This window comes from Tursiops truncatus, chromosome 6 (genome assembly GCF_011762595.2).
Source record: "Tursiops truncatus isolate mTurTru1 chromosome 6, mTurTru1.mat.Y, whole genome shotgun sequence".
NCBI lineage: Eukaryota > Metazoa > Chordata > Mammalia > Artiodactyla > Delphinidae > Tursiops > Tursiops truncatus.
This window is the reverse complement of record NC_047039.1, coordinates 69,138,363-69,158,645: the sequence shown is the minus strand read 5'-3', so window position 1 is coordinate 69,158,645 and position 20,283 is coordinate 69,138,363. Positions and strand designations below refer to the sequence as shown.

Sequence of the window (20,283 nt, the reverse complement as noted above, 5' to 3'; positions counted from 1 at the left end):
ATGGGGAGGCAACAGCATGGTCAAACAGCTCCTTAGTCTAGGCTGTGGGTGTAAAAAAAATTTCTTCCTTCTTTGAGATTTCATAAACAAAGGCGTTTACTCTTTGTCTGTGTTACATCACTTAGACTTGAAACTGCAGTTCCTCCCAAATGCTAATGAAAGGAATATCAGAAAGATAATAATAAAATGTTTCTTCTTCTCCTTACAATACAGAGGAGCAGATACAATTTCATGTCTTAAGTTTAGTTCTGATAAAGTGGTAAATTGAGAACATTTACAAAAACATCTCAATATGATTCTCTTTCCCAGTATGGAGATTTGTATAAAAATGAATAATCCAGTTCTATTTCATAACACATTCTTGGAAGTGTTATTTATACAAATAAGCCTTTTAAGACATTCAGATTTTGGCGGTTGTTGCTGTGTTTTGTGAAATATAACCTCAACAAACTTCTATGTGTTTGCCCAAGAAATACTATTTGAATTGACAGATTATTTGAGGTTTTGTTGTTAGTCCAGAAGAACTTTAAACTTTCCTTTTTTACCATTTGTTTATAAAGACACAATATATCTGTGATTCTGTTGAATTCTTCAGTTAAATGAAGGTTTGAGAATATTCATCTTATTTAAATCAACACAAGATAATACAAAAAAAAAACCCATGATAATTTTAAAAAGAATCAAAACTCCAGAAAGAAAAAAACATAGTCATTAAAATTAAAAACTCAACTGATGCTCTAAACAACAGATTGAAAATAGCTGAATAGAGAGTAAGTAAAATAGAGTATACATTTGAGGAATTATCTAGGATGAAGCACAGAGAAATCAAGATATGGGGATTATGAAACAGATTTTCAAGAACACAGAGGTTAGAATGAGAAGGTACAATATATATCTAATAGAAATAAAGGTCATAGCAAATATAAATATTTTTAAGAAGAAGATAGGATCATCATAAGTCTTCAATTATTTGAAAACAAAATTTTAAATCCAATGCCTAATACATAATGTCTAGCACAGTCAGAAGAAGAAAAGACAGCATGAACAAAAGCCAGAAGGATCAACAGACAAAATGGATTTCTCAATGCAGAGACTTAGGATATTGGAATTATCAGACACAGACTTTAAAAGATCTATATTTAAAAGACAAGACTAATAATTTCAGAAGAGATCCAAAAACTGAAAAAAGAATAACAAAAAAATAATACTTGAACTAAAAATGGCCATTATCAAATGCCGCCTAGATGAATTATTTAATAGCAACTGGACACAGTTGAAGGAAGAATTAGTAAACTAGTTAGGATAGAAGAAAATCTCCATAGTGAAGCCTAGTCAGACAAAATACTAACAAAAAATAGAGAAGAGTGAGTAAATGACTAAATAATAGAGACATGATCTAATAAAACATAGCTGGAGTCCCTGAAGGAGAAGAGAGAAGATTCAATGCAATCCCAATTAAAATCCCAGAAGGCATTTTTGTGGAAATTGGCAAACTGATTCTAAAATTCACATGGAAATAGAAAGGATCTAGAATAAACCGAAAAACTTTGAAAAACACAACATTGGAGGATGAACATTACCTTATTTCAAGATTCATTATAAAGTAACAGCTATTAAAACAGCGTGGTATTGATATAAACACAGACAAAGAGATTAATGGAATAATATAGAGTCCAGAAATAAACCTACATATACATGAACAATTGACTTTCCACAGAAGGCACAAAGGCAAGTTGGTAGAAAAAGAACAGTCTTTTCAACAAATGGTGTTGGAGCAATTGGATAGGTTGACACATAGCTGTTGAAAGTGGGTTTTTTCTTAATTTTCATTTTAATTATTACATTATCTGCAAGCATGTCCCACTTTATCAAGATATTTTTGTATCCTTTTTCTCTTTTATTGCTCAGTCTTTCAAATGCTCCATCTTCTATTTTTCAAAAAGTCAAGTTTTGGCTTTGTTGAATTTCTCTATTTTGCCTTTTAAAAAAAACTTAATTCATGCCTTTTTTACTCTTATTAGTTCCCTCTTTCTACTTTCTTTAGATATATACTGTTATGGATTTCCTACCTCCTTAAAATGTGCAGTTATTTCATTCATTTGAAGAATTTTTTCAATATAAGTTTCAGGAATAAAAATTTCCCTTGAAGTACTGTTTTTGCTGAGCCTAACAGATGTTAATATATGATAATTTTATTATCATACATTTTTAGATGTATCTATATTTTCACTCGCAATGCAAGTAATTAAATGCGAATCCAATTTAGCTTTAGTTCCAGTATGCAAAGGTTTTTTAATATTAGAAAAATCCATAAATGTACCTGACAACATACAGAATTAAAAAAAAAAATGAAAATCTAAGGTAATACAAAAAAATTATTTTATGAAATTCAACACATTCATAATAAAACAAAACCTCTAAATAAAGTAGGAATAAAAAGAACCTTCTTTAAACTAATAAAGAGTTTCTAAATGTAAACAAACAAACCACTATCAAAAATCAATCTAAACGGGAAAACATTTGAAATGCTACCTTTAAAATCAGGATATAGAGAAGGATGCCCACTAACATCACTTAAATTCTACAATGTGTTGGATGCTTTAGCCAGTGTAATACAAATTTGAAAATCAAGTACTCAAGAATAACTCTAACAAAATCTGTACAAATCTCAACAAGGAATTTTTAAACTTTATTAGGAAATATTAAGGATTTGCTAAATACACTGGGGAACTATGCCATTTCATGGATAGAAATGTTTATACAATGAAGATGTCAATTCTTTCCAAATTCCAATCAATATCTCAACACATGGCTTTTCATGAAACATAAAGTAAAAAAGATTCTAAAATATACATGGAAGAGTATAAAGCCAAGAATAGCAGGTACTCTTCTAAAGAAAAAGAGCAGAGAGAATAATCTTTTTCTACTAATGGCAAAGCTAGACATACTAATTAAGACAATGTGGTATCAGTAGTTGGATGGGCAAAATGACCAGAGAAATAAAACAAAGAACTCCCCCGCAAAACACACATATATTTGTATAAAATGTTATTCTATGACAAGATATCATGTCAAGTTATTGGAGAAAAGCAAGATGTTCAATAAAAGGAACTTGAAAAAATGCTTATCCACATAGAGAAGATTAATCAGTACTGCTACTCAATGCTCTGCTGGTAAACCAACTCTCTAAAAAAACAAAACAAAACAAAAAAAGGCCCTGATTTGCACTGGTTTGTAGCACTTGACAGTTCCCGTAATGCAAATACTCCACCCATGATTGAGTTTAAGTAACCAGTGTAAAGTCCCCTGACTCTCAAATTCCTGAAAGATTAACAGCCATGCTTCCTGAGCTAGGATGAGCCAGCTGCAACACCCCACTAACTTTACTTCACACCATACACAAAAATCATTCCCAAATAAGCTTCAAAGGGAAAAATACAATTTAAAGTTCTTAGTAGGAAAAGATGACAGCATATCTTTGGTCTGTGTTATTTGATTAGTTTTCTTTTAAAAAGCACAAAAAACAACATTGACTGTAAAAATAAAAGACTGATAAATTTAACTGCATTAAAATTAAGAATATTTTGATCATTAAAAATATACTGTATGTAAATTAAAATTTAGAGATTCAAAACTGAGAAAAGACATTAGTAATATGATTAAGGATTAGAATCAAGTATATATTTTTAAACATTACAAAATAATTTAAAAATACACAGACAATACAATAAAGCTGTGCAAAGCACGTGAATAGGCTTTTACAAAAACAAAACTAACCAATAAACATATGATGAAGTATTCGAGATACTTAGTGACAAAAGAAGAACAAATCAAGAATGCAGTGCGATACCACCTTGTATCTCTTTGATTATTAAAAATTAAAAAGCCTGATACTCAAATGCTGAAGAATATGGATCCACAGGGTTATTTTTCCATTGGAGATAGAAGTGCAAATTGATACAATCACTGTGACATTATATCCCAAAGTTTAACATTCCTCTTCCTTAAGAAATATCAAATTTGATTCTAGATATATAGCCAATAACATGTATACAAAAATGTTCATAGAGGGCTTCCCTGGTGGCGCAGTGGTTGAGAGTCCACCTGCCGATGCAGGGGACACGGGTTCGTGCCCCAGTCCGGGAAGATCCCACATACCGCAGAGCGGCTGGGCCTGTGAGCCATGGACGCTGAGCCTGCGCGTCCGGAGCCTGTGCTCCGCAGCGGGAGAGGCCACAACGGTGAGAGGCCCGTGTACCACACACACAAAAAAAATGTTCACAGAAGCACTGCTCATAATAGCAAAGCCCCCCAAAACCCATTATCAAAGACTGGATGAATAAACTATTATCAGAAAAGTATATCACCCAGCAGTCAAAATAAAGAAACTATGTGACATGCAACAATATGAATGAATCCTATCTATAACATTTAAGGGAGTTCCCCGGTGGTCTGGTGGTTAAGATTCGGTGCTTTCACCGCTGTGGCCTGGGTTCAATCCTACAAGCAGCATGGCCAAAAAACAAAACAAAAAACATTTAAATAAGAAAAAAATAAAGTTAGAACTAACTAAAATGTATACACATACACACACACAAACACATGCATACCATATTCTGGAATACACAGAGATACAGTGGAAGTCAACCAAGAGAATAATAAACACAGGTTTCATAATTTTCTCATCCGGGTAGGAGAGAGGGGACAGAGCAATGGAATGAAGGACCACAAGTACACATGTAGGTTATCTTCAAACTACTTTGTTTTGTGTAGTGGTTTGGTAGTGCTTATTATGTTATTATACATAACTAATTATACAATTAAACAAAACAAAAAGATGTATCTGAAAATCTAAAGGAATAATATCAGGGTCACAGCAAAAACAAAAGGCACACCTGGCTGGAGTTTTGTAAATGATATAATGAAGGAATTTTTTACAGAAGGGTAGACAATCCACAAGGAATACTGAAGAACCTAGAGCTTGCACAGGTGAGCAGCAGTGACCACTCCTGAAAGCCTGAAGAGACAGGAGGTGGAAATGGTATTTTCAGAGCTCAGTGAATAAAGCCAACACTCTATAGTGAGGGACATTCAGCAAGGTCCGTAGTCATAGGAGGAAGAGTCAGCCCTGCCAGAACCCTGCCAGAATGCCAGCCAGCCATGAGAGAAGCAAGGGAGCATGTATCCTGGCCTTTCTCTCCTGCTACACTCCATTCTCCTGTCAGCACCTCCCTCCCTTTCCTATTGGTTGAACAAAACCAGAAGCCAGAGGGCAAGAGAGCCGTGTCATAAGGCAAAGAGATGAAATGGATCTGAAGTGGAAAACAGAATGTCCAGTAATATTAACATGTACACACAAATATTTAAATAAACATCCACCAGCAATGACATGTATATGGGGAGAGATGTAAACAAGTTTAAAGTGTTCTACGTATTTAGATTGGCCAAGGAAAAGAGTAAAGGTACAAATTAATTTTAGATTTTGAACTATTATTAAAATAATAAACCCAATATAAAATTCCCCAAATAATAGAGAGAATAATTTTAAATTAATTTAAATGAATGTACACTAAATGAAAAATTAACATAGTTTAGTTTAATTTTAAAACTAATATCTTAATTAATTTTAAATCAATTTTTTATAAAGGTAAGAAAAGAAAAATCGAGCAAGTAAAACAAATAAAAGTATTTAGTAAGATGATAGAATTTTTAAACATAAATTTATCAATACATTATATTACATGTCAATAAAATAAATGATCCAATTAAAATAGAAAATCTGTAAAATTGCACAAATGAAGAAACCCCAACAATGGGTCGTTTAAAGAGACGTGCAACACATACAGACACAGAGATTGTAAGTAAGAAGATGGAAGAATATATATTATGCAAATTCCAACCTAAAGAAAAGCTACTGTGGGTATAATTTATCCGACAAAGGAAACAAAGGCAAAAAGCATAAAGATGAACAGGGACATCTTATAGTGATAAAAAATTCAATTCACAAGGAAGATAAATCAAGGCTAAATTTGTAAGCACATAAAAATATAGCCTTACTAATGTAAGCTGCAAAGACTTGGGGGCTGTTTATTGCCAACCAATAGAAAAATTAAGAAATGCACACCAAAATAAACCATGAATCAAGGAAGATATCACAATGGAAATTAGTATTTTTAATTGCCTGAAAATGAAAATACTATTTCCAAACTTGTAGACACTTCTAAAGACATGCTTAGAGGGAAATTTAGAGCTTTAAATGAGGGAAGTGCATTAAAATTTATAGGTTGACTAATAAAAATAGAAAGCATTTCTTCCAAACAAAAAAAGAGGTGAAAATGGAGGAACAGAGAAATTGCAATCACTACAAGAGAAGAGAGGTAAGAAGTAAAGGAGTATGCAGTTACCTCTACAATAGTCCTCTCTTCTTACTACTACAATTACTGATTTTGAACTATGAGCCTGGTTGCCCAGAAAAAGTGTACAGTCTTTATTTTTCCTTACAGCTAAGTGTGTATATGTGACTAAACTCTGATCACTGAGGTCTAAGCTTCAAGGGAAACCTCCTGAAAATGCAGTGGACCCTAGTCCTTTGTCATTTTTCCTCCCCTTTCTCCATTCTGAATCCTGGGATATGAATGCAATGGTTGGAATTCTGGCAGCCTTCTCTTACCAGGAAGCCAAGAGTCATAGTTCAGGGATGCTGGGGCAGTAAGCTGAAAGGAATTCCCTCTGTATCTTTCAACTCTGCCACCATGCCTTCCCTGGATGAGCAATTTACGATGTCTGTTTATGTGAAAGAGAAATCCATTTCCATTTTGAGCATTTATTTTGGATGTTCCCTAATGGGCAACCAAACCTAATCCTAACTGATATAAGGACAAACAGAAAGCACAAAGTACATCAGTCATCACAATAATCAGAAATAGACAGAAATGGAATAAACGTACGGGTTAAAAGCAGAGACTCTGAGATTGGATTAAAAAAATATGACAGCCATGTGCTCGTTAAAACCTTGACCTAAAATGTCAGGACACTGGAAAGTTGAAAGTAATAATTATTTCAATAAATAAAATTAATAGTTTTACAGGAAAAAGGCAAGGAATCACAGATGCCTGAATTTTCGTCGGTGTTGTTTTGTTATAAGCAGAAAGAGAAAATTCAAGAAAAAGGTTTGATTTTGAAAAATGATAATGAGTTCAATCAAGGGTCTTAAAATATGAACTAAGAGACTAGGTAGTTAACCTAATTGAGTGAAAATAGGCTGAACTAAATACTAGAGATAGGTTGGGTCTATGTTTCAGTGCAGTGATCCTCAAACTTGACCTTGACTCAGAATCACCTGATGGGTTCCTTAAAGCACAGATTGCTGGGCCCTAGCTCCAAGGATTCTGATTCAGTTGTTCTGAGATGGAACCTGAGAATTAGCATTTCTAAAATATCCAGGTGACGTGGATGTCACTCCAACATTGAGCACCATGAGGAAATAGAGCCAGAGCTGCTTCAGCGGTTCTGACAGCTGACCACACATTAGAATTACCTGAGGAACTTAAAATGCATACCAATAGCTGGGCTCAAACCACTGTTACTGAATCGGAATCTCTTTTGTTTTGTTTTGTTTTGAATTCCCTAGGTGATTCCAATGGGCAGGCAGGCTAAAACACTCTTCCAGTCTTCTGATGGTCAAGTTAAAATCTGGGTTTTTATGTAAATGTTTCTATTTTTTTTTAATCATACTGCATGGTCCACGTAAACAAATATACAAGCTCTCAATTTTCAAATCCAGCTACCTGACTAGATGTGACATGTAGCTCAGGTACCGAACAAGCAGCTGGAACCTAAGCCAGAGCCTGGAAGATAAGTTTGGATTGTAGTTATAGATCTGGGTACATATGTGTGTGGGAAAAATCCAAGCAAGCAAATGCAAACCAAGTTTGATATTGTCTAGCTGAAACGATCATTTTAAAAAAAGGCTTTCACAAACATCATTTTCTATTGTATCTTACTTTTGCAATTGAATGAGTATCCATTTATACTACAACGGAAACTGGAAGGATTTCAAAATGTCAGCACCTGAGAAGTTTTTATTCCAGGTACAGATGGGAGGGAGGCTTCCCTTTATTTGAACATGAATATTTAGATTTTAACAATAAACTAGAAAAACATGCAGAGGGCATGACCAATGACAGCGGATACTATTTGGCAACCCTGAACTCCTGCTTAACATTGATTATTGTATTGGGTGCCCATGACTGATGTAACAAATTACCATAAACTTGGTGGTTTAACACAGCACACATTCATTCTTACAATTCTAGAGGTCATAGGGCTGAAATCAGTTTCACTGGTCAATATTGAAGGGGTGGGCAGAGCCAGTTCCCTCCAGAGGCACAGGGGGAGAATCCATTTCCTTGTATTTTCCAGTTTCTAGAGCTGCATTCCTTGCATTCCTTGGCTCCTAGCCCCTTGATTGTCAAAGCTAGCTGCTTCAGTGGTCAAACTGCCTTCTGTTTCTGTGGTCAAATCTCCTTTGCCTCCCTCTTACAAGGATACTTGTGATTACATTTAAGGCCCACCCTGATAATACAAAATAATCTCTCATCTCATGATCCTTAACTAAATCATATCTGCAAACTTTCTTTTGCTATATAAGGTAATATTCACAGCTTCCAGAGATATCTTTAGGAATCATTATTCAGCCTGGGAAAATTCTATAAAATATAACCAAAGAAATCACATGATTGTTTTTATCATGCATAAATTCAAAATGCCAGAAATGACACTGAAGTCAAAATTCAGCTATTTAGCTTTCCAAATGCTGAGGTCAAGGTCAAAGGCAAATTGCAGATTTCAGCCAAATACTAAGAGTGAAGCACAATTTCTTAGCATGCCTACAGAGGGCACACGGGTTTATAACTTGCTTTTTTTTTTTTTTTTTACTAATTTACAATATATCACAAAAGTTCCTCAAGTATTTGTTTACTTTTTTCACTAACCCATGATTTATCTAACCATCTGGTATTTTTTTAATTTCATAAATAATATTCTTTTAAAGATACTTGTTCATAATTTACACATATTTATTTGTTTCCTTAAAAGAAATTTCTAGAATTAGAATAACCAGATCAAGGGTTAAATGTTTTTAATATTTTAATACAATTTGCCAAGTGTTATTAAGCTCTGAGAAACGCTACAGGAAAAGGGTCATTTCTCCGCACCCTTACATGTGCCGGGATTGGGATAAAAAAAGTGCCCCTTGACTCTTAAAAATGCTAACTTGTTGCTGCGTATTTTGCACTTATAATTTAAATTTATTGGAGGATATTTTGGTGGAGAGTACTCCCTGAGAAACTTTCTTTACCTACAACCACGATTTAACTCACTTGCCTGATTAACTTGCACCTCTGAAGTTCCTTTGTAAAAATATTCTGACTGTATGATTTGCTTACAGGTTCAGAATCAGGGAAAAAAGAATGTGTGGCATTAGAAGTTAGGATACTGGTCATCTGGGGTGAGGAAGAAGGGGATAGCGACAGAGAGGATGTACAAAGTGGGCTATGGGGTTCTAATATTGTTCAATTCTTTGACCCCGGTGGTGGTTATTTTGTTTTGTTCCTTTCATGACTGTTTGTTGAGATGTTATAAATAAAAAGTTATGATTTTTGCAGTTTTTCTATACATGGTGTATTTGACTTAAAAAAATTTTAATAAAAAATAAATTAAAAGAGAAAAAAATTAGTACTGACACTCATGTCTACATACACTCAGTTTTGGGCACAATCTTGTCTGCTTAGCAATAGTCAAATCTCTGCTCCAAAATCTTATCATTCACATGAACCTAGAAGTTCAACCGCATGATTAAATTAAATGTTATTCAAGTTGTTGATTTATTAGGAGGAAAGGGAAAGTGATTTCTATGAAAACAAAACTGAGTGTTATGCAAACAATCTCGTCAAATTATTAAACACACTGGCATAATAATAATAATCTGTGTATAAGACAATTGTAAAAAAATTAAAAATACATAAAAATCTCAAAGTAGTCTACATTCAGATTGCCTCAAAGATGTCTTTAAAATTCTTTCTGCACTCTGAGGAAACAACAACAATGTGAACATTATTTATGCAAGGTTATTTCAAACTCTAGCAGCAGACCCAGTTCTAAGAAATGGTTTTGGCCCATGAAGTTTAGCAAAACCTATTTAAAGTGAAATAACTGTCTTATAGAGGATTTAATCTACTATTTCTTTTAGTGACCCTACTGATTAGTGTCCTCATTGTATCAGGTAAGAGGGACATCTGCCATCTTAGTAACACAGGACAAAGAGAAAGCGATGATAGGATATGTGAGGAGCAGGGGAAATCAGAGGTAAAAAAATATCGCCAATTGGAAAAGATTGTCAGATGAACAGAAATTAGCCCACAAACACATTATGTTCACATACTCGAATTCTCTTTCCACCTCCATTTTTTTTTTTTTTTTTTTTTTCGGTACACAGGCCTCTCACTGCTGTGGCTTCTCCTGTTGCGAAGCACAGGCTCCGGACGCGCAGGCTCAGCAGCCATAGCTCACGGGCCCAGCCGCGGATCTTCCCGGACCGGGGCACGAACCCGCGTCCCCTGCATCGGCAGGCGGACTCTCAACCACTGCGCCACCAGGGAAGCCCTCCACCTCCATTTTTAATAGCAACTTGCCAACTGAGCACATATTCTCTCATCACATACAAGATCCACTTTTTCCAAATTATTAAAACCCAAATAGGCACATAAGCCCATGTGGTGTCTGTTGAAATTGCAGTGATCAAAAGCAAAGGGACATATCCATTGCTGGGTTAACCACCTGGCAGACTCACCCAGTCATGCTGAAGGTGACAATGAAGTGTCAGGGATGGCAGATGTCACTGAGCAAAAGAAGTTCAACAAATTGATCCTGGATTTTGAAATCAGAAAATGTGAAAATCAGCTATTTTTTATTTTACCATACAATTAAGTTTGTTAAATATAAATGGTTTTTATTTCAATTACTCATGTGGGTGGGAGAAGGTTAGGTTCCATTAGCTTTTCAGTGACTATGGCTTGAATGGAGTTTTAGAGAGATTCCTTATAAAATGAGACAGCAGTTTCAGCAATGGTTGATGACCTGGTCTATATATTTATTCGTATAATGACAGCTTTCACAAAGGACTGGAAGAAATCAGATTCAAAATAAAAATAAATTATGCTCCTTTCCCCATCCCCCCACTGCCATGTGTGTGTGTGTGTGTGTGTGTGTGTGTGTGTGTGTGTGTGTGTGTAACTTAACTTGTCCCTAAGAAAGAAAGGAAGATTAAACATCCTTCATCTATTAATCCCAAATTCAAGTTCCAGCCCCTCCTCTGATGCATAATCCTGGCAAAATATACAAATATATATTGTATATAAAAATATACACGATTGGGTCCAGTCTTGAAGTGGGGCTTCTTGGGCCCTGTGTTCTCACCAAAGCCACTTTGTAAGGGAGGAAAGTGATCTCCTAGGCCTTTTACCCATGCAACCACTCCTAAAAATATACTATTCTACGAGACAAATTCCAGGGGCAGGATGATACTTACTTCAGAAATAGAAATCTCAGGGCCTGTGGTTTCTGGACAGAAGAGATCTGCCCTTCAAGTAAGATTAAGGTTGGAGAGTTCCTGATACTCTAATCGCAATGCTTTACTCATAGAAGATACTTGGTAAATATTTGTTAAAATTTAATGTGCAGGTGTGGTAACCTGTTTCCAAAGCTGTTCCTTTTACCTACATTCAGTAATATCTGGCATAAAGGGACCTGTTCTTATGTAATTATTCAATAGAATATGATTAAGGATGAGCTTAAAATATTGAGATGACACACCAAATGTGTTATGAAGCTTTGAGCTTTCACTGCCTGGACAAGTGTCTGACTCCACAAACACCTGCAAAGCTGAGAGAAGAAGAAAGTAGCAAAACACAGCTGTCTGGGCCTGGCCAGAGCACCACTCTGCAAGTTACGTAACAGCTATTGTGTAATTGTGCATTTAATTCGGAACACATTTTTAAGAGAGAAAACAATTAGATTTTCCAAAAAGAATGAAATTGAGAGTGAGAGAAAGAAAGGGACAGAGAGACAAAAATGGTGAAATAGCACAGAAGTTTCCATCTGGTCTTCAAGAGTGAAGCGCAGGGAAGGCAAGGACCTTGGGGATGGTTCTCTTAGAATCTAGGGGCCTGCCTATGAGTCAAATCTGGCCTGCCTCCTGTTTTTGTAAATAAAATTGTATTGCAAAACACCCTACACCCCTTAATGTATCGATTGCCTGTAGTTTGTTTCATGCAGGGTTGAGTAAGTTACAACAGAAACTATCTGGCCTAGAAAGTGGAAAATATTATCTCTTTACAGAAAAAGTTTGCTGACCCCCATTTTAGGTGAATAGAAGGCTAAGCTTGAGTGCCTGTGAGGAGTGACTACTCACTTAGAGAACCAAAACAGCCGATTCTCAAGCCCATCTGGGAATTCTCTTATGGAGAGGAGGGCAAGGAGAATAAATTGGAATAAGAGCCAGGGTTTTAGCATCCGACTGGCCTGAAATGAAATTCAGGCCAGTGAAATTCTTGTACATATTAGATTTGTGTTCATAAGCAAGCTACTTACTCTATGTCTGTAAAATGGGAAACCCAGTGAGGAAGGAAAGAGAAAGTAAGGCTTCTGCACCTGATTTGGAGTAACTACTCAGTAAGTCTTAGCTTCCCTACCTAAATCTCATTTGGGGGAGCTGGCATTTTTCACTGGAAAAAATAATTGTTGTTCTTAATTCTTAGTAACCAGTTAAGAGCATCCAAAGTTTTCCATCTTGTTCTGACTCTAGCTTTTGCTAGAGTTTCAATAAAATAAACTATTGTACTTAAAATGGGAGTAGTACAGTTAAAAATTGTCCTTTTTGAATGTTCCCAACTTGAAACATTAATTTCATTTTAAGAACTTGTATTACTTGGGAGTCCTGTTTAAAGTCACTCTTGGTACAATTGCCTGCATCAATGATTGATAAATACCAGCCAACTTCCAAAACCAGAGGTTACTTTCATTTTAAATGAGTTTTAGCAGACGATATTGCCATATTGCTACTGCGGCGACTGTGTGACAGCACAGTCCGAGTTTTTAAAAAATATCCTGCTAACTTTTCTATTCCCACATATAAAAGATAATTTAGATAAAGGTAATTTAAATAAAGGTAATTTAAGTAAAGATAAATTTAGAGCTCCTGAAATCCTAGTAGTTCTACTTACCAAGCACTGAAAATACATTTGATTGGTATGATTTTTTATAAGCTGACTTGGGGTAGGGTCTCTATAGAGGGCCTTTCTTCCACAAACAGCACCCTGCTTTTCTGGGACATGGACTGATTCTCTGACTGCACTGTCCTAAAGATACCTGGCGAGGGTCCTCGACACACCAGCCTCTGCTGAGAACAAGTGCCCTTTGAGATTATTTTTCAATCCTCGAATTCTCTGATTCCAAGTCTGTCAGAGAACAGAAAGTTTCACAGCAGCATAAAAAGCATGAAAAGCCAAAAACATAATAACTGGCCTTAGTGGCCAGAGCAGCTGTGCTTCGTACCCTTATCACAGGTTTCGGCTTTGTAAATTAATTCGTCTGCAAATAGTGCCCTCTCTCCAGATGCAGCTTCAATGCTGTAGCACTGGTTTCTTAAGGATTTAAGTTTAAAGTCAAGGGCTTCCTGCCCTAGGTGTTACAAATAAGTAGTGTCGTTTTCTTTTTGCTCCCAGTTTGTTCATCCAATCATAACCCAGTATGCAAATAAACCTTAGCCCATGCAGATAAAAAGGAACAAATAAAGCCAAGTGCTCTATCAGAACCAAATCGCTGAGCCTGTCACCTGTGTTCCAGGAGCTGAACCAGAAATGTCGTCCTCTGCCATGCCAGATGTACCTGTCCCACTCACCAATTTGAAGTTTCAATATACTAAGGTTAGTACAACTTCTATTTGCTGTTTTGCCTCAGTTTTATAAAAACTACGTTTATTTAAAGCATAAAAGGTCAATTTAAGTAAACTTGTGTAAAGAGCCCTTTGCAAATATAAAAATAAAAGGCTTGCAAAATGCCGGTCTGGGTTTAGTGTCTTGATCAAATAATGAATTCTAAATTGTATCAGGCAACTTTTCATAAATTTATTTCTTAAAATATTTCTGAGTGAAAGGAATTCTCTTCGTTGTAAAAGGTTCTTGTGCCAGGATTCAGGGGACTTTACTAAGCAGTTCTATTAACTTTCAGCAGAGCCTAGCATGTGTGATAGGAGAGGCAAATACTTACTAGAGAAACTTACTGGAAACAGACAAACAAATGGGAATTTTTTTTAAAAAGGAAAAAAAAAGAGAGAGAAACAGAGCATAGTGAAGTAACATGATTTTTATATATGTCAAATGAGTGTCAAAATTGAAAGACCTCAGTCTGATAACTGGATGAAGAAAACTCCAGTTACAAAAAAATTCATGGGACTTGCATTATTTAGCATATTTGGGGAAAGAAAGCATTCTTATTTATTTCTTCAGCCAAATTTGCTGCCATTGGAGCCAGTATGTAATTGTTAGCTGATAAATATTTACAGAAACAAGAGCAGAAGCCAGACCCAGATTTAAAAATCCACAGCTAGAGAGAAGGAGGAAATGGATCCTATTTGAGTCGATCAGGAGTATCTCTGAACTTTGCCTGTTTCACACTGTTACATTCCTGCTTTCTAGTCAGAGCCTAGAACTCCCAGAAAAACAAATAAAACAAACAAAACCAATCTAACCAAAATCATTTAAAAAGTGAGCTTTGTGGTGTGATGCAGAAAGGAAGGTAAGAAAGGAACTATTCCCACTCAGGGAGAGCCATTTTCCTGTCTGAATTAACCAATGAAAAACCAAGAGCATTATACGTTAATGATAAAGTCCTGCTATTATTAAATTGTTTCCTTACTTGCGACCACGGATGCTTTTGAAATCCTAAAGTCTGTTACATTTTCATTTTCATAAGTACAACAAATGAGGAAGTTATTCAGCTGACTATCTTCCATAGGAAAGTGCCTGTAGAGATCAGATTGTGCCTTTAACATGGTTGACCAACAGCTACAAAGTGTATTAAAGTATTATTTTCACAAGCTTTTATTAAAAGGGAAAATATTTTTTGTCGGTTTGATTTTATTCCAAATGGGAATATGAAAAATGCGATGACACTATATATACCCTCCAAAAATTTTGCACTTGGCAAAGTTATGCCCAAAAGATAACAAGACTCCAGTTTTGCCAACTTTCTTAACTCTGTTATTCACAAGAAATTTCGATCCAAGGTAAGTGCATTTAAAAATGCATTCACTTCATAAAGATCAAAACCATTGGCAATGATTGAATTATACCCTTACTATTATAGGAGTCTTTTTTTTTTTTTTCTATACTACCTGGGAAGATATTTTGGTAGTCTGAATGTCACTTTTTTTGAAAATCTGGTTTGTAGAAGTTTGCAGTCTTCCTTATATGAGAATCTCCAGGGACATCTAGTATGAAATATTCTTTCTACTGAATTAAGCTTCATTTAGTAGTTATTAATTAAACATGTGAGAAACAGTAGTAGACAAATGAGATGGTCCTTAAAATCTAACATACAAAAAAAAATCTAACATACAAACAGAGATCTAGTGATTCTTTAACACATAGAGATGATTTTAAGATTAAAGTCTCCTGTTCACTTAAAAGTCATTACACAAGAACACCCTCTAGGGAAACTAACTGACCTTCGTGTTCAAAAGGAGGCAAGATTCCAAGAGCAGAAATTTACTCTTGCATATAAGAACTTTTCTGGGTAAAAATGCCCAGTGCAAGTCAGTGAATTTTGATTGCTCACACATCTTCTCTACAAATCTGTTCTGCTCAGATACCATTTTATTGTCTGATTTATTGGTTACAGCATTTTCACACTTGGGAGGACACCAGTTATGTATGTAATTAAATCTAAATGGGTGAGCTTTTTCAAATGCCTTTGCATTTTCTTTTTACTGTGCCTCACTGAAGAATTGTATTGGATTTGCACTTGCAAGAGGAGTTGGAAAATGATGGTTATTAACTAAGTTTCCGGGTTGCAAACCAAATAAGCAAGGATTTTATAGTATCTGAGAAATTACCTTCTATAGCTAGCCCCTAAACTCTTATTATTTTTCTCCCACTGTTTTAGTGTCCGTTTTTATTATCGCTAGAATATATTGGTCATTGGGGCAAGGCGGAGGGAAGAGACAAGCAAAATTGAGTAACCAAAAACTATTACAACTATGGTAGAAGAACTACACGCCCTCTCAAGCTTGAGACTGCCTCTCATCCAAACAAAAGACATCGCTGTCTCTTATGACTTATTTTCTAGTACAGTCGGTTTAATTTTTTAAGGTGCATAAAACAGAGATCAGAGTTTAAGAAATACTTTCTAAAATGATACCAAAGTTTTTAGAACTTAAAACCTCAATAACATCATTATAAATGCACATAAACTCAGATTTCATCTCTATTCTCATTTTCCCCCTTTCCAATTCTAAACAAACCCTACATCTGCCAACTCATCTGTTTTGTTGAGCTTTTAAATGATGAGGTTCTTCGGAAATTATGTGATCTTTGGGCAAACTACATTACCTCTCTCTGCCTTGGTTTCCTTACATGGAAAATAGGAATTCCTAAGGTGGAAAAAAGCATTAAATGAGTTTAATGCATTTAAGGCACTTGAAACAGTGCTTGGCACATGGGAAGTGATCGATTAACATTAGCTATCCTAGTCCTATTTATTTTTCTGAATTTCTTCCAATTTTCCAGAGCCTTCTTTTACTCAGCCTTTCCTAGACCTGTTTCCCACAAGTGTCCCTCTCATCTCATTCTCTTTTCCAAGGCTTTCTGTCACTCTTTCTTGCACAGTCATGCCCCACCTGACAGGACCGCATTGGAGCGAAGTTCCAGGGGTTGATCTGGGATTTCAGGGATCAAGAACTTTCTCTTACAGGATTTGGTAAATTTGTTTTCCATTCTCCCTTCATAACACTGTTTTCTACCTTAAAAGATAAATAGAAAATTCAAGAAGAAAGCTTTCTCAGACAGGATTCAAACCCCAAAATATTTAACTTGACTCTTAAATGTAACTCATTGAATAATGATTTATTCATGCTGGAAAAGATCTTCATCAGCTAATGACATTTCACACCCCCCCCACACACCCATACCCACACACACATGAAATATCATAGTTAAGTTTCATTGTGTTTACTCTGTGCCAATGACTGTTTAAGTCCTTTACAATGATTTTATTTACTCCTTACAATAACCCTATGAGGACGTTACTATTCCTGTTTTGTAGATGAGGACACTGAAGAACAGAGTGGCTAAGTAACTTGGCTTAAGTTACACAGCTAGTAAATGACAAAGCTAGACTTGGAATGCTGGCAGTCTCAGCCCTCACACCAACAAGTGACTTGTCTAAGACCAATATCACTACTTTGGGACATGGCGTTGCTGACATCCTATTCCACCTTTATTCTGTCTTTCATTTGTCCATTCCTGATTACTGGAGGGGCCATGCCCATGAGCCTTTCCAGCTGTTGCTCTGCTGTTCCCAGGCCAACAGGAGGAAGTTTGCCACCAACTTAGAAAAAGAGGAGAACAATAAGGAAGGTTGGAAATAAACATACTCTCTGCTTTGATTGAAAAGGCGGCCTTTGGGCTGGGAGAGACCATGATGCAGAGGACTTTGACATAGGTGTGCAATTTCTACGTGGACTGCATTTCTTCAACCCATAGGGAATAATAATACATTTTGGTTAGAGGAGGAGATATTTTCCTAGATTTCTGGTATGATTGTTTAACCCATGTGGGTTAAAGATATATTTTTGATAAAGAAGAGTTATGAATCATTGAATACTATGTGCTAGGCACAATTTAAAGTGTTTTCTTCCCCTACTATTATCTCCTTTTAAATTCTTACAACAAACAAATTCAGACCACATGCAGTTCCAAATACTCCACTCTCTTCACTCATTTCTCCCTTTTTCCCTGCCTCTCTCCCATTTTACCTCCCTTTATTTAACAAATCATTGAATGACTGTTCTGTGCTAGGTCTTATGATATAAGAAAGCTAGTATGATTCTTGCCTCATGGAGCTTATATTCCTGCAGGGTGTGGGGTGGGAAGGAAGGAAGCAAGTAAGTAAATACTTTAATCACAAATTGTGTTAAATGCTAAAAAGAAGAAAACAAAGCTGAGACAATATGAGGGGAAGAGCTTACTTTGGATGAGGTATCAGGGAAGGGGGAACCTGAGGGATGCAGAGCATAAGGTGGCCATGGAACGTGGGGAAACAAAGATCCAGAGGTAATAACACGTGCAGGGACGTCTGCGGACAAGAGTTTGGTATATTCAAAGAACTATCAAAAGGCAAACATAGCCGGAATAAAGTGAGGAAGAGAGAGCATGAAAGAGATAAGACTTGAGATGGAGCCTCCAGCCAGACTGCCTGATGGATTTCATTTGAGGGAAACCACTGAGGGGTGCTTAAAACAGGACAGGACTTATGTTGAAGACAAAGACGATTGTGCCGTGGCACTGCTTTCATTTGGGAAATCTTTTTAAGTCCCCACTGACTGAAGCAATATTTTGTTTGCTTTTGGCTTGGAAGCAGTTGAACAAATAGCTGGATGGCTGCAAGGTGCAGTGGCTTAACAAGATAAACCCGGCTTCAATTTCTAGCTCTTCTACTTATTTAATGATATGACCTTGGCCAAGCTTCTAATCTCCTTGAGTTTCAGTTCCCTTGTCTGTAAATTGGGAATAATAATGACTACCTTGGAAAGTGGCTGTGAGAATTAAGTGAGGTAATTTGTGTAAAGTGCCCAGCACTTATTAGCTCCTTGGTCCAGGCTCTCTTTAACCCTCTCCTTCCCAAGATGACTCCTAGAATTCTAAAAATTTTCAGTTGCCAATGTAAGTGGGACAAATACTTGCACTGCTTGTCAAAGTTCAAAACTACTTTCATGTGCTGGTCTCATCTGAAGTTCATAATGAACCACCGGGAAGGAGCTAGGGAAGATGTTACTTGTGACCCATTTTAGAGCTGAGGGACCTGAGCTCAGCTTAAGTGACTTGCCCAAGGTCACAGTTTTTAAGAGGCAAGCACAGAATGAACCGGATTCTGAATCTTATTTCAGATCTGATTCTTTTCCACATGATTTCATATTTTTCCTAAATATTAAAAATAGCATTTGAATCTCACTGGATCGTCTCTAACAAATGCTTTTGCACCTGTTATTTAATTTGTATCATTCATTCCTTTATCCGATAGAGAGAATGGAAATTTGGATGATAAGAGAAGAGAGATAATTTGGACACTAGATCCCTAAACACGTGGACTAATAGAAAGAAGATACTCTAGAGCAGTATATCTCAAATTTGATTGTGTAAGTGCCTCAGTTAGAGACCATGTTGAAACACAGATTCTGATGCTGTAGGTATGAGGTGAGGTATGAAATTCTGCATCTCTAACAGACTTAAAGGTTTTGCTGATGCTACTCAAAGCATGGTCCATTGACCAGCAGCAACTGTCTAAAAGTTTTGGGTCAGCCTTATAACTTACCTACAGTGATCACCATCTAATTACTTAGGGACTTGACTTCCTATTTCTCCCAGAAACTCACTCACACCCAGCCAGGTCAGAAGCGCTTACTTTCTCTTTCAGTGCCTGAGTCCAGCAAGAACTATATCATGGCCACAAACCAGTGATGAAACCAACTATTGATTTTGATCCTGGGAGATAAACATTCTCTAAGAATGCAATATTTTAGCTTATCTCTGAAGACAGTATCTTGGCAAATTGTTTTGTTCTCTGGCACCTGCCTGGCTTCAAGAAAACCTAATCAACAAAATCCTAAAGTAAATAGCACATACCCAAAAGAGGGTGTTATTCCCATTTCATGAGGACCCTCAGGACTACAAGTGTTCACATGATTTCTTTAAACTGGACTTCACCTAATGGATTTGTCATTAACTACTTCTCAGACCAAGGGGGCAGGGTGAGAAAAACTCTTGAAGAGTATGAGAAACAACTCATTTGAAGAGCAACCCGAAGTTAGATTAGTGCCTCTGAAATGGCATGGGTAATCTACGGGATGATATAACCCAGATCAGCCAAAAAGAACCCTCATGGGAATACAGGCATTGATAAAATGGCCATAAACCTGTCTCAGGGTAGCAATTAGATGGCTTGGGGGGT

General features: G+C 36.2%; 2 protein-coding genes across 2 annotated transcripts in view; one reads left to right on the top strand and one right to left on the bottom strand.

Moving 5' to 3' along the window:
* LOC109549894 (cytochrome P450 1A5-like) overlaps positions 1–20,283 on the bottom strand; it is a 248,868-nt gene that overhangs the window by 146,781 nt on the left and 81,804 nt on the right. The gene's annotated exons all lie outside the window — the stretch shown is intronic.
* The window catches only part of ALDH1A1 (aldehyde dehydrogenase 1 family member A1), a 53,921-nt gene continuing 47,471 nt past the window's right edge, over positions 13,834–20,283 (top strand). Inside the window, exon 1 of the mRNA XM_019934667.3 lies at positions 13,834–13,982. Coding sequence (XP_019790226.1) covers positions 13,917–13,982 — 66 coding nt within the window. The 5' untranslated portion in view covers positions 13,834–13,916. The remainder of the gene's footprint in view (positions 13,983–20,283) is intronic.